Raw genomic sequence first — 13,731 nt, 5'->3', positions numbered from 1 at the left:
TTACAAAAATCTATTTTATTACTAATTTGATAACACTTACTTTGAAGTCATACGACATTGCTCTCCGTGAGAAAAACCACACCTTCCCCGCACTCTCTTAAAGAAAAAACAATGAAGGAGTATTGGTCAAGTGTAATAATGAAATCACACTTATTATGAATAGGAAAAAATATAATGGGCTATGGGCTATAATTCTGAAAAAAAATCTGGTGGACCCATACTTAAAGTAGAACTATAGGCAAAACTTTATTTTTTTTATTTTGGATAGAGCAAGGGAGGGTTATAACCAGTTTATTTTTTGCCATCTGTGTCCTATTGGGGAGATTTCCCTTCACTTCCCGTCCCATAGCTACAACAGAAAGTTAGAAAAGCTCTGCAACTTAAGGGAATTCCTTGGCGACCCCCAGGTCACCAGAACTAGTATTCTCATTGGAAAAAATTCTCCTCTTTTACTTTGTTAGAGCACAACAAAAAATTTGGGGATTCTTTTACATTCACTTTTGAGGATAATGGTAAACAGGACATATATAGAGGGTGAATCTCCCTAACAGGGGCACAGACAGCAATAAAAACCTGACAGGTGTTCTAATCCATCTCCACTGAATCCAAAAAGAAAAAAGACAAACATTTCCTTTAGTTATACTTTAAATGCTCACCTAAAGAAACATTTGGCGACACTGAATAGAATAAAATAAGAACTGTATCTGGCAGTTAACAGCATAAGATATCAGTTCATGCTGGTGTGCCCCTGCCCCAACAGCTCCACATCCCAACTGTGGAGTAAATAATGGCCTCCATCATCTCACTGTAAAGTCTAAGGCTCAAGTGACACAATAAGACTAACTGATATGTGAGGGCAGGGGTTTAATAGTTATACAAAAAGATTTTCAGAAAGTCACTATTTTTACTCTGCGATGGCAATACTGGAGCTACAGATCACAGCATAAAAAGCAAGATATCACCACAGGTTTACATTAAAGTCATGTTAACAGCCTTAACTAGGAAACCATACAGTGCAGCACTAAATGGTGTATAAAACGATCATATACATAAATCACAAAAGGTATGTGAAAACATCAAATCAAAGAATGAAAAATTCATAATGAGAACAGTAAACTATGAAACAACAAGGAAGTGTCCGTATGCAATCAGAATCCAAAGGGGTGAATGAAATGAAAATGTTAATCCACAAATGCTGATGGCCACCAGCGTGACAACCCCACCAGCATGTATAGTGATATTGCGCTTACCAGAGAGTGTGGACCCAAGCGCCTTACGGCAATGAGTCACACAAGCAGGGATGATTACACATCAAATCTGGAGGCCCAATCGCTCAGGTATCTCCAGTATAGATGGTGTGGATATATGGCTCACACAAAACTCCAAGGCTCTGGTGGGAATGGACCTCTGCTTAGATGGACCGTGTCTCCCGTGTCGCTCAGTTCCAAATGTTGGCATAATCTTTTGATACTTGATGTCCATCTACTCTTTGAAGGCTGGTGAAAATTGTGGTCCACAATATGGAAATGAGGATGACTTCAGTGAAGATTTGTAACATGCTGGTTCTGGGACTTTAAAATATATATTCTCCAGGAGTATTTTATTGCCCTGGATCCGAGAGTACGATATAACATACTAAAGACATCCACATTGGCATACTATGCACTAAAATTATATATCCCCCACCCAAGCAAAGATGCCTTGTGTAGTCAGGAAACTTGTCCCGCAGTTACCTATGATATGTAAAGCCCTTTCTATTCAATAGGCATGCACTAATATATCAGCCCCCGAAACTTATCAGGCAAAATAGGGTTATCAGCATTTTGCCGATAAAAGAAAAAAAAAAAAAGTACCCATAATGGCCACTGAAAAACATGAGCAATTTTGCTGCAGTTTTCATAGGTCATGTGACTTGAAACTGTTTTTGCCGCGTTTTAATGAATTCCAACGGGGAGCCAACGGATCAGTGTAAAGACATAAATAGATTTTAAATGGATGCCTTTTTTTTTGAGCTTTAACGAAAAGCACTTCAAAATCTTAATAATCGAAAATATAAGAAAAAATAATAATAATAAAATAATAATATTTTTTCAAAACTTTCTATTTCGGTTTTCGTTTAAGTGCATCCTAAATATTCGGTTTCGTTCCCGAATTTTCATTTTGGTGCACCACTAGTTTTTAATGTGGAGTGCGCATGGCTCAAAATAGGATTTTTATTTCAGCTTACCTGTAAAATCCTTTTCTTGGAGTACATCATGGGACACGGAGCCTTAAGTAATTACTTAATAGGTTATAGGCTACCTTCAGGTGTTGACACTGGTAAACCCAATCAAGGAAGTTCACTCCCTATATAACCCCTCCTCCTTCCAGGAGCACATCAGTTTTTGTAGCAAAGCAATATACTTAATCCCAAAAGAGGGGCGGGAACTCTGTGTCCCATGATGTACTCCAAGAAAAGGATTTTACAGGTAAACTGTAATAAAAATCCTATTTTCTTTATCATACATCATGGGACACAGAGCCCTAAAAGTGGAGGACCACCCTAAAAAAAAAAAATTGCATAAAAATGTTCCTAAAAACTTGGAGGAAAAAAAAATAAATTTTTTTTACTTACCTGAAATGGCTGTTGCTAGGCAGTCTTCCTAATCTGCCTCTTCCTACTTCGCGGTGATCTTCAGTCTTCTCCTCTTCGCGTTGTCTTCTGGGGAATGGGGTGTGGTGTGTTGTGGGAACTGTGTGTGTCCCACAAAACATCGCGTCCCATTCACAAAGCGCTGCGCGACTCGCGCGTGTGCAGTAGGAAACAGGCAGTGAAGCCGCAAAGCTCCACTGCCTGTTTCCCTAAGTTCGAATGGAGGTGCCGGGACCCGAGAGCCGAGGGACGGGTCGGCCTTGGGCGGCCGACATCGCGGGCACCCAGGACAGGTAAGTGTGCTTATTAAAAGTCAGCAGCTACAGTGTTTGTAGCTGCTGACTTTTAAATTTTTTTTTTCCCGGCTGGCCCACCACTTTAAGTAATTACTTAATGGGACGTCCCATAGCAATGCTACTTGAGGGGAGGGAGAGACAACCCGCAGGGTACCCACAGACTTGAGGATTTATACTGCTGCCTGCAGCACACTGCGCCCGAAGGCGATATCCTCATACCCCCTTACATCCACCTGAAGAAATGTTGTGAATGTATGCACTGAAGACCAAGCTGCGGCCTTACAGATCTGAGCCATGGAGGCCTGGTGACGCACTGGCCAAGAAGCACTAACCGACCTGGTAGAGTGCACCTTAACTTGAAACGGGGAAATATTACCCCTTAAATCATAAGTTTGAATTATCACTTGCCGAATCCACTTAGCGACAGTGGATTTCGACACTGCCTGTCCTTTCTTAGGACCCTCTGGCAGAATAAATAAGACATCAGTCTTACGAATCTGAGCAGTTATCTTTAAATAGATTTTCACTGCTCTCACCACATCAAGACAATGTAGTGACTGCTCTTCCCTGGAACATGGTTTTGGAAAAATATCTTGGTTCAGGTGAAAACCTGAGACCACTTTTGGCAAAAAGCCTGGATGAGGGCGTAACACCACTCTGTCCTCATGCAAAATCAAATATGGCTCTTTACAAGAAAGAGCAGCCATATAGCAACCAAAAATACCAACTTCCTTGTCAAAAGGACTAAGGGAATATGTTGTATCGGTTCAAATTGCTCTTTTTGTAACACAGACAAAACAAAGTTTAAGTCCCAAGGGTTCAAGGGAGAATTGACGGGCGGATTAAACCGCGTTACCCCTTGTATAAAACCCCAGACTAAAGAATGAGTAGCAAGTGGTCTCTGAAATAAGACCGATAAAGCTGAGACTTGGCCCTTAATAGTACTGAAGGCCAATTTCATTTCTACCCCTAATTGAAGAAAGGCAAGAATTCTGCCTATGACATATCTCCAAGGGTGCCAACCCTTGGATTCACACCAGGAAACATAAGCCCTCCAGACTCTATAATATATAGTTCTGGAAGCTGGCTTCCTTGCATTAATGAGGGTAGAGATAACTGACCCGTAAAGCCCACGTTTCTTCAGAATGTGGGTTTCAATAGCCAAGCCGTTAAATTTAGAGACTGTAGGGTAGGATGGAATATTGGGCCCTGTGACAGCAGATCTGGCCATAGTGGGAGGGACCATGGGCCCTCCGCTGCCATCTTTACGATTTCTGCATACCATGACCTTCTGGGTCATGCTGGTGCTACCAGAATTACCGGCTTTCTTTCCAGCTTGATCCTGCAAAGGCGTGGCAGCAACTGAATAGGGGGGAATGCATAGATCCGTGAGAACTGATCCCATGGGGTCACCAACGCATCCATTCCGCATGTGAATGGATCCCTTGTTCTGGCCACAAAGTTGACTAACTTCATGTTGGACCTGGACACTAGAAGATCTACGTCCGGAGTCCCCCATCTTTGGCAAACAGCCCGAAATATGTCAGGGTGAAGAGACCATTCCGCTGGGAATAACTGCTGGCGACTCAAGTAGTCCGCCTGCCAATTCTCTACTCCTGGAATGAAGACTGCCGATAGGCACGGAAATTTCCTTTCTGGCCAAGTTAGAATATGGTTCACCTCTCTCTGCACTGAGAGACTTCTGGTGCCCCCTTGGTGATTGATATAGGCCACAGCTAAAGAGGGGCGGGACCTCTGTGTCGGATTTAATCCTGACAGGACAATGCCGTAACCTGAAAGTCCAGGCCTTTAGAGCCAGACGTACTGCCCGAATCTCTAGGATATTGAAGGACAAAGTTCTTTTCAATTCTTGACCACTGTCCCTGGGACAGTTGTCCGTTCTAGTACTGCTCCCCAGCCTGAAAGGCTGGCATCCGTCGTTACCACTTTCCAGATAACTGGTCTGGAGGATTTTCCTTTCAGCAGATTCTGGGTTAGTAACTACCAAGTGAGGCTTTGGGACATTCTTGGGGACAGCTGCGTTGGCAAGTCTAAAGCTTGAATTGTTTTGTTCCAAGCAGACAAGATACTGTTTTGCAACAGTCTTAAATGAAACTGGGCATAGGGAACTGCTTCTAATGAAGCCACCATGGTTCCTAGCAACCTCATGCAAAGGCGAATGGAGGGATCGCCATTTGACCTGACCATCCGCACCAACTCTCTTATGGAGTTGATCTTTGCCTGTAGCAAGAACACCCTTTCCTGGGCTGTGTCTATGATTAGATCCAAGTACTCCAACCTTTTTAGCGGTATTAAGGAAGATTGAGAATCCAGCCCAACTTTTCAGATAGTTGATTGTAGTGCGTACGCTTTGCTCCAAATGAGCCACCGACTGATCTATTAGTATTAGATTGTCTAGGTACACTACGACTGTTATGCCCTGTGCCCTTAACCTGGCTAGAGGTGGGGCCCGCACTTTTGTGAACACCCAGGGTGCTGTGGCTAGCCCGGAGGGCAGGGTTACAAACTGAAAATGCTGCTGTTCTAATTCAAAGCACAGAAACTTTGAGTGAGCGGGAATATATAGGGACTTGCAGATATGTATCCCTGATATCAATTGGTGCCAGAAGTTCTCCTCCTAGAAGGATAGAACTACTGACCTGATCGTCTCCATGCAAAAGGAGCAGATCTTCAGCAACTGATTTAGATTTTTTAGATCTAGAATGGGTCTGATATCTCCATTTGGTTTTGGTACCATAAAAAAGATTTGAATAAGACCCCAGATCTTGTTCTTTTGTGGGATTGTATGATCACCCTTTGAGATATTAATTGGTCTAGTGCCTGAAACAGAGATTGTCTCTTTTCTGGATCTTTGGGAACGCTTGACCTCAGGAAGTGAGACGGTGGAAAGTCCCGAAATTCCAGCTTGTACACCAGCGTTACCATGGAGATGACCCTTCTGTCCTGAATTTCCTCTTTCCGGACTTCTGAAAACTGTAGAAGTCTTCCCCCCACCTTGGTGAGGGGGGTTGCCTTTTCATGATGAAGCTTTAGGATTCTGGCTTGCAGGTTTCCAACCCCAGGACCTCTTTTGAGCCTGGGTCTGACTCTGAGATCTTCCTCTAGAGTCTGACAGCGGAGGCCATCGCCCCTGCCTAGAGGTGGAGGCCCCTGGTGTAGGGGAAAGAGCCAGTTTAAATGAAGGGCGTTTATACTTTCTTTTGACTGGCAAAAGAGTACTTTTCCCACTAGAAATTGTTTGAATATATTTGTCCAAGTCTTCTCCAAATAGTCGCTCCACATGAAAAGGGAGCCCAGTTAGGCGGTCTTACATGGTGCTTCAGCTGACCAAAATTTTTTAACCACAGGATTCTACACATATGCACAAGCATAAGCATAAGGCAAGACGCCTGGTGAATAGAATCTTTAATAGCATCTATGGCAAAGCATAATGCTTTTGGTAGTTCAGCCAAATCCCGAGCTTGTTGCAGGAAGCTCTCTAAGGGCCTGTTTAAATTGGTCCTTTAGGGATTGACAGACGCTTATTGCAGCGACTGCAGACTGAGTGATGGCCCCTACCATGGAAAAAATAGATTTTAACAGGGATTCCAACTCTTTATCTGTTGGATCCTTTAAGCATCTGTGCATTGTCTACTGGACAAGTTAGGCCTTTATTCACATTGGAAATCGCAGCGTCAACTGCTGGTATTTTCGATCTTTTGGAGAATTTCTCCTCCAGGGGATAGAGAATTGCAAATCTCTTAGGAGGGAGAAAATGCTTATCCAGGTGATCCCATTGGGGGAAGGGGATCTAGCACACTTCCTATCCATCTGAATGGAGGATGCGATTAGTCGCTAATCTTTCTTCCAGACCCTGCAGGGAGGAGGAAAGGACATCTTCAATCACGTATACAGGGGCTGAGATGTGAGAAGCAGTTGCACCATCAATTTTTTCAAATGGCTCACCCTGGCTTGCCATAACTGGTAATTCAGGCGAGGATGACAGCATGGAAATGCGACTCGGGATCCTAGCACCTGGGGGTGAAACCTTTACTTTTTTGTTTTTTGTGGTGTCTTTTTGGTAGGCATAGTCCTAAGTACAAAAACAGAGGCACTATACAAATTGCACTTAATCGCTGAAAATAGTCATGACATTTAAAGCCGCTATAAAATTCAGCCTAGTGCTGGAAAAAAGGCATTGTTCCTGTATCAGGAATGCCAGTTTGCAACCCACACATGTCCCACAGCTCTTGTGTACGTGTGTTGCAGGCTGCTTGTTTTCTCCTCGTCAGTTGAGGAGAGACTGTCTCAGTTGTGTTGTATTTGTTTTTAGCCTGCCGTGTGTCCTCGTGGACGTTCACGGCATCGCGCTTAGGACCTGCCCCCTTAGAGAAAAAATTCTGCCCCTATTTACTTTTAAAATGTTGCCGCGCCTATGCGTGGCGTTTTCGGGTCCACCGACCCAACACGAGGGGGGGGGGGGAGCAGGGACCCATCCAGCAGCAGGCAGAAACAACAGTGAGCCACAGTAAAAACAATTAGTGGTATTAGTAGGACCTCCGGGGGGGGGGGGGGGGGTGTGTGTGTAATGTAAGGGGGGTACAGCGCTGCTGTCCCCCTAACCCTCTGGTCCCATTAGGGGGAGAAGAAGACCTTTTTTCAGATTTCTTTTACCTTGCAAGTCTCCATCCACTTGCTTCTGTAACCAGACACGGACTGAGCTTACAGTGAAGACAACAGAGTAAGGTATGTGCACAGACTCCCTCTAGTGGAGAATTAAGGCTTGACAGCATTTTTTCCTTAATGGAAGAAATACATAGATGTTTTTAATACCCAAGTTTCTTCCCTTACCTTATCCTCACCGCAGGATTTGCTGAATTAACAGACAATCCAGCCTTCACCCATCACAGTGGGCTGCGTAGCAAACCTTCAAGGACTGGGTCCCTAAAAACGGGGTTCCAACTGCCTTGGACCTGTAAAGAGCACCCCAACAGGAAGTTTAGGTAATGTAATAAGACCTAAGCCCTGGGTTCCTGGGGTTCAGCCCTACAAAAAGAGGCGTTACAGGCAAAACCTTGTGCTTCGGATACGAGGCCCCAGGTACCATCCCTTTAGGTCTCAATGGCACTTTGGATGGATCTGGTCTATGGAGGATATTTAAATCCAGCATGGATCCCTCCTGGGGCTCCTCAGAGCACATCTTCACTCGTGACCAACACCTTTAGACACTAGCGAAAAAACTGATGTGTTCCTGGAAGGAGGAGGGGTAATATAGGGAGTGAACTTCCTTGATTGGGTTTACCAGTGTCAAAACCTGAAGATAGCATATAACCCATTAAGTAATTACTTAAGGCGCTGTGTCCCATGATGTACGATAAAGAAAGTGCCATTACCAAGACCTCATGGGTTTCACTGTGGTTTTTTTTTTTTTTGGATTGGTTGCAAGTGGTCTAGGTTCTGGTGACACAGTAATAAGAGATTCCCCATAAAGGACACACTTTAAAAAAGGACAGATAAAAACAGTAAGGTTTCTTTCTGTTATGTTTTGAGTTTCACTTGAAAATGGTCAGCACTGTGTGAAATTACCAAATAAAATATAAAAGACTAAAGTACCTCCCTCCTTTTATTGCTGCATTAGGTACATTTTACTTAGAGATGGGCTTGTAGGAGAGGGTAACTTATGTGAAATTCATGAGGGCTAAACCATAAACGTAATGTATGTGTAATACCATACAAATGTTACCATAAGACAGAATGAACAGTTTACCTCCAACAGCTGTCGGGTCATATTCTTCTCTGTGCGTGCTTTGAACCTCCCTGTAGCTAGCAGAACCTGGGTTCTGATCTGGCTCTGATCCAGTAAAGCAGTGTCTGGAGCTGGATCAGCTACAGGAGGTAACAAGAAAGAGCGACAAAAGCAAACAAAATGTTTTCGATAAATACGGCAACTCAATAACAGATATACAAAGCAAAAATAATTATATAAAACAAATTACAGCTATTAAAAATATTAGCAGAAGAAAGGGAAAGGGATTTTTAGGTTGCCAAAGAAAAAGCTATTCAAATTATTATGCATGAACTACCTTGTCACAATCTCAGCCACTCAGGGGAGGCTTTGTATTCATTCATAAAAATACAAAGCTTCCTGTGAATGGCTGAGCAGCACTCAGCCTGACTCAATTTTGTTCCGGGAACTGGACTGGAAATCCCCATCCCACTGCCAGAACGAATGTTACATATAGTTTATATGATGATGACAGCAGGTACATGTGTTAGCAAAGGAAATAGTTCACTTGGACCAGCTTAGTCCAAACAAACTTTTTAAAATGAAATGAAACCTGAATTTAGGCTTTAATTCAAGTGCTATCACTGCAACATTCACAATGCATTTGGGTGTGGATGGGAATGTCAGGGGTGCTTTCAATTTCTTATTATATTTTCTAACACTTGTTTTTTCCATTTTAACTTTAGGGGCTAGGAAACCCCCTTGGTAATATCATGGGCAAGTGAGAGGTCCTCTTTAGTGACACATCAAGGGTCTATTATAATTACAGCTAATAAAGTACAGATTATGCTTGAATAGCTGCTTCCCAGGCTACAGTAGCCAAGGAATGACATCTCTGAACTTTGAAGTGTTGTAATACATTTACTGCAGCCCTGGACTCCCAGAGGAACAGCAGTCGTGAATCCTTACGACCATCAGCAGCAGCACCTTCAGAGCCCTTTAAAAGTGACTGGGTGGCTCTACAGCTACTTGGATCACTTTTACTTGCATGCCAATTGCTGTCTGAAAAAATCAATACCAAGCTCACTGATGATGCAGCAGTCATGAGCTTACTTTAACCCCTTGAATACCAGGATGTTTATAAAAAAATTCTGTGCAGCTAGTTTTGTTATCCAGCACCCCTGCCAGAAAGCACAGACTGGTCACCAACATGCACTGCAACAGCAGAAGCAGCAATACGTGGTCACTGGGTCAAAACATACTCCAGACAAAGCAGCAGAACATTATTAAGTTGTCGTTATTCTACCCCGCTAAACATATGTGGGGTGCAATTTAAGATGTCTAATTGGTTTGTGCTATTGGTTACTGAAACAAATGTTTTTTCCAACACTTTTTAGTTAACCCCTTTGCACTGATGGGAGCTGGCACTTTAAATGGACCATGATGCCCAAGGTTGGTAGAAGGGGCTCCTGATAAGGCACTGTGACTGGCTATACATGTAGCACAGTGCTGATGTCATCGGGAGCCGCTCCTACCGGCTCCCAATGATTGATAGCTTGGTCACAGTTTTGGGAGCATCGATGAAGCGCACCCCAGAAAAGAACAGTGACACATATATCCGGCGGCTGAGTGGTAAGGTATCCACCCTATCTCAGCACAGCAATATGATGAGAATCACATGCGATTTCTGGCATCGCACTAGTGTAAACCCAGCCTAAGTTTCTGGACTCTACTAAATTTCAATATATGCAAGTTTAAGGCACAATGTCATTAAATACTGTACCTGTTAAAAGCTTTAGGTTAGATGAAATGCTGGTGAATGCTGATGCCATGATCCTAAGGATTCAGGAGAAGTCACTTACCAGGGGGGTTGTAGCGATCTCCCAAGCATCCCTCCCAAGCACTGTCATTGTCATCATCAGAATCAGATAGGGACTGTATCAGATGCACACTTGCAGGAACTCCTCCCTGAACTAGCCGCACCTGCCCTCTGTGGATGTACAGAAATAACACAATATATCAGCCAAAACACCACAACTCTGTAATTTGTTTACTTGGTTGCACTTTAGGTGGTGATGCATGAATAGGACATGATAGGTGCAGAAATGAATAATATGGTAGAATAATTGCGATGCCCTTTATGAACTGTTTGATATTAAAAGAAAGTACTGTGCATGTAGCCTTACGACTAAATACGATGTGCAGTTGAAAAATGTTTGCTTTTGTGTAACCTGCAGTGCTGTACCCTATACTGAGCAGTCTACACAATTTAATAAATATGTTTGTCATTCTCTGTGTGGATTATCTACACATGAAAGCAGACTAGTAAAGGGAATTATAATCGATTTGGGTCAATTTTATTTTGTTTAAAAACTATTATTATTTTACACTACTTTATTATAGCAGTTTTTAATTTACAAAGAAATTATAATTAAAACTGGGTATACCAGTGACAACGTTTACAGAGAACTATAGATTATATAAAGTGAGGGCACAGGAGAAGCTGTTAACGTGCAGTGTACATTTCAGGTTGAGCTACTGAGGTCTGTAAATAGGCTGTCTTAAAGTCTTAAGTGAAGCCAAAATAAAAAACTGAAAAATCAGCACAAGGGACATAACAGTCAGTGAGAGGTGTCCCTTGTGCTGTCATCTCTTCTGTTAGTTGAAATCCTCCTCCATCCATGCCATTCCCCCACCCCCGCTGCCAAAACCTTCTGGTGCGGTGGGGATTAATACAACTAAGGGGCTGTCACAGGTTCTCATTAAGAGAGACTATGTCCATTCTTTCTCCCCAGTTGCTCTATTCATTGAAGGCCTACTGCAGCTTCTATGAACGAAACTGGTTCTATAAAAGGGGGGGAGTGGTGGTGGGGTTAGGGTCTGGCAAACAATAATTCACCCATCCCCTATTTATAGATCACATTTTATTCATAGAATCAGCTTCTATGCATGGGGCAGCTGGGTGAAAAAGATGGGCATAGATTAGGCTCTCTTGATGGAAGATTACATAGTATGGGGGCATGGAAGAGAAGGACTTCAACTAACAGAAAAGGCATTAGCACAAGGGACACATCCTACTGACTGTAAGTTATGTGCTGATTTTTCAGTTTTTTTTGTTTTAGGCAAAGCAGATAAGGGTAGAGAACATATGAAAAGAAACGAAAAAAAAAAAAAAAACCTACTGAAAGTGTCACCTGCTGGCTGAAAATCAGAATACAAAATATTCATAAGTAATATTTCATACTTGCCTAATTAAAAGGAAACATTTTTTAAATATGTATTTTAAACCTTGACTACTGTATAAACAACAAAGAAAATGTAAACAAAACCACTATAAATTCTGTTTAACGACAAATACAACTATAACGACATCATTCAGAAATAAAGCCCAACCGCACGCGCTCTGTTTGAAAGCAGCGCTCTCTCTAGAGGGGTCCAACATGCTGCCCCACTTTGTCATTGCTATAGCACTGCAACCAGTAGGGAGTGTGTGCATTGCTGATTGCAAAACACACAGAAAGCAGAGGTCATTATGTGCAGTCTCTGGACAAAATTAGAGTTTTCTACTGGGAGAACTCAAAAGAAAAAACAAGAAACAAAAAATAGTAAGATATTTAGCACTTACTGATTTTATGCAGCCTGACTTTATTGTTTAAAGTTTAAATATTAACAATGGGGCTGTAACAATATATATGTAAACTATTTTCTGCTAGGACAAAGTTTCACAATTGACTCAGCGTTTATACCTGCTACACAGCTTAAATCAAGCTGGTGCACTTTCTTATCAGTTCACGCATTCAGCAACCGATTACAATATGCTTTCATAAACTAACAGGGAGTCAGGAATTATTTTACAGCTGACAACTTCACTAGTATTTGCAAATGCAAACATATGTTACCTAAAACTCTTAAGCTGGTCGTAAAAGATTTTTTTTTTAATTAAAAAAACAAACTTGTTATACTTACTTGCTCTGTGCAAGTAAGAATAAAAGTAGGCCCGAACCTGCTTTTCTGGGGTCCCCTGCTGGAGCTCTCTGCTCCTCCTCATCTATGTCTGCACCATAGCAAGCACTTGCAAGAGGGGCAGACATGCGAGCTTGCTTCCAAGTCAGGCTGTGTGCATCCATAGACACACAGAGCATGGCTAGCATGGCTTGGCCTTGCCCCCCACTCTCTGCTCAGCTTTTTTGCTTTATTTAATTTATTACTGAACAGGAAAACATGCTGGATTGGATCAAGTGTGTCGCCTTTGTGGAGAAATAGGTGAATATCAGTCTGAGGAGTAACTGAGAATTAGGCACGTACAAGCAAGTTGTACTAAAGCGATATAGTGCAGAACATTATCAAGCAGGCAGTGTCCAGATCTCAGTCTCGCTGATCCAAGGATGTTTAGGCCAAAAATTGCAGAAACAGATGAAGATGTGTTGTTCTGAAGTGCAATAGATGGCATGTGGGGTGTGTTGTTACCTGCGCAGAAGATACGCCAGTACCTGCGCCAGGTCAACGTTCTCCTCATCATCATCATCCTGAAGTCCACCGCGAGATCCGGAACTGTTGTGGGAGCCCTCTGGAGAATCCCCTGAAGCTCCTCCTGCGCTGCTGCTACTGCGTGTTCCCATCCTCCATTCCCCTGCACATTACACATAAATTTGTATGTAGCAAAAAATAAAAACATTTTTCCATTAAAATGAGAGACATGACACTAGAACTTAATAATTCAGTAAAAATAAAATGACACACCATTTAAAAATTAACCTTAGCATTACCCTCTTTTTACTGTAAAAAATATTTTTGAGTTAGGAAACCACCAACGCAAATCAAAAAAAAGAAGGCGAACCAGAACAATGGAAGAACAATGGAACGTATTTAAAGTAGTTTTTAGTGCAAAACCATGCAAGGAGATGTAAACAAATGATTCTATGGTCAACACCGCACAGGAGTAAAAATGGTCTTAAACACCACTAGTACTTTTTAGGTGCAATGGATACCTAGTTCCTGGGCTTGCCTATACCTGGTATAGTATACTGACTGCAGAATTGATGATAAGGATGATATCATTATCTATACTGACCAACATT

At 42.4% G+C, this 13,731-nt stretch overlaps 1 protein-coding gene across 5 annotated transcripts in view; it reads right to left on the bottom strand.

The window, feature by feature from the left end:
- The window catches only part of DCAF11 (DDB1 and CUL4 associated factor 11), a 67,433-nt gene that overhangs the window by 36,984 nt on the left and 16,718 nt on the right, over positions 1–13,731 (bottom strand). For 2 of the 5 annotated variants that reach the window (XM_073632722.1, XM_073632720.1), the window contains exons 2-5: positions 13,121–13,283; positions 10,516–10,643; positions 8,696–8,814; positions 41–96 (exon numbers count right to left, since the gene is read on the bottom strand). In XM_073632722.1, the coding sequence (XP_073488823.1) occupies positions 41–96; positions 8,696–8,814; positions 10,516–10,643; positions 13,121–13,272 (455 nt within the window). In that variant the 5' untranslated portion in view covers positions 13,273–13,283. Of the gene's footprint in view, positions 1–40; positions 97–8,695; positions 8,815–10,436; positions 10,644–13,120; positions 13,284–13,731 lie in introns of all 5 variants that reach the window. The other 3 variants (XM_073632729.1, XM_073632725.1, XM_073632732.1) reach the window with 2 other exon arrangements.

This window comes from Aquarana catesbeiana, linkage group LG01 (assembly GCF_042186555.1).
Source record: "Aquarana catesbeiana isolate 2022-GZ linkage group LG01, ASM4218655v1, whole genome shotgun sequence".
Lineage (NCBI taxonomy): Eukaryota > Metazoa > Chordata > Amphibia > Anura > Ranidae > Aquarana > Aquarana catesbeiana.
The sequence above is the reverse complement of the archived record's forward strand: the minus strand, read 5'-3'. Positions and strand labels throughout refer to the sequence as shown.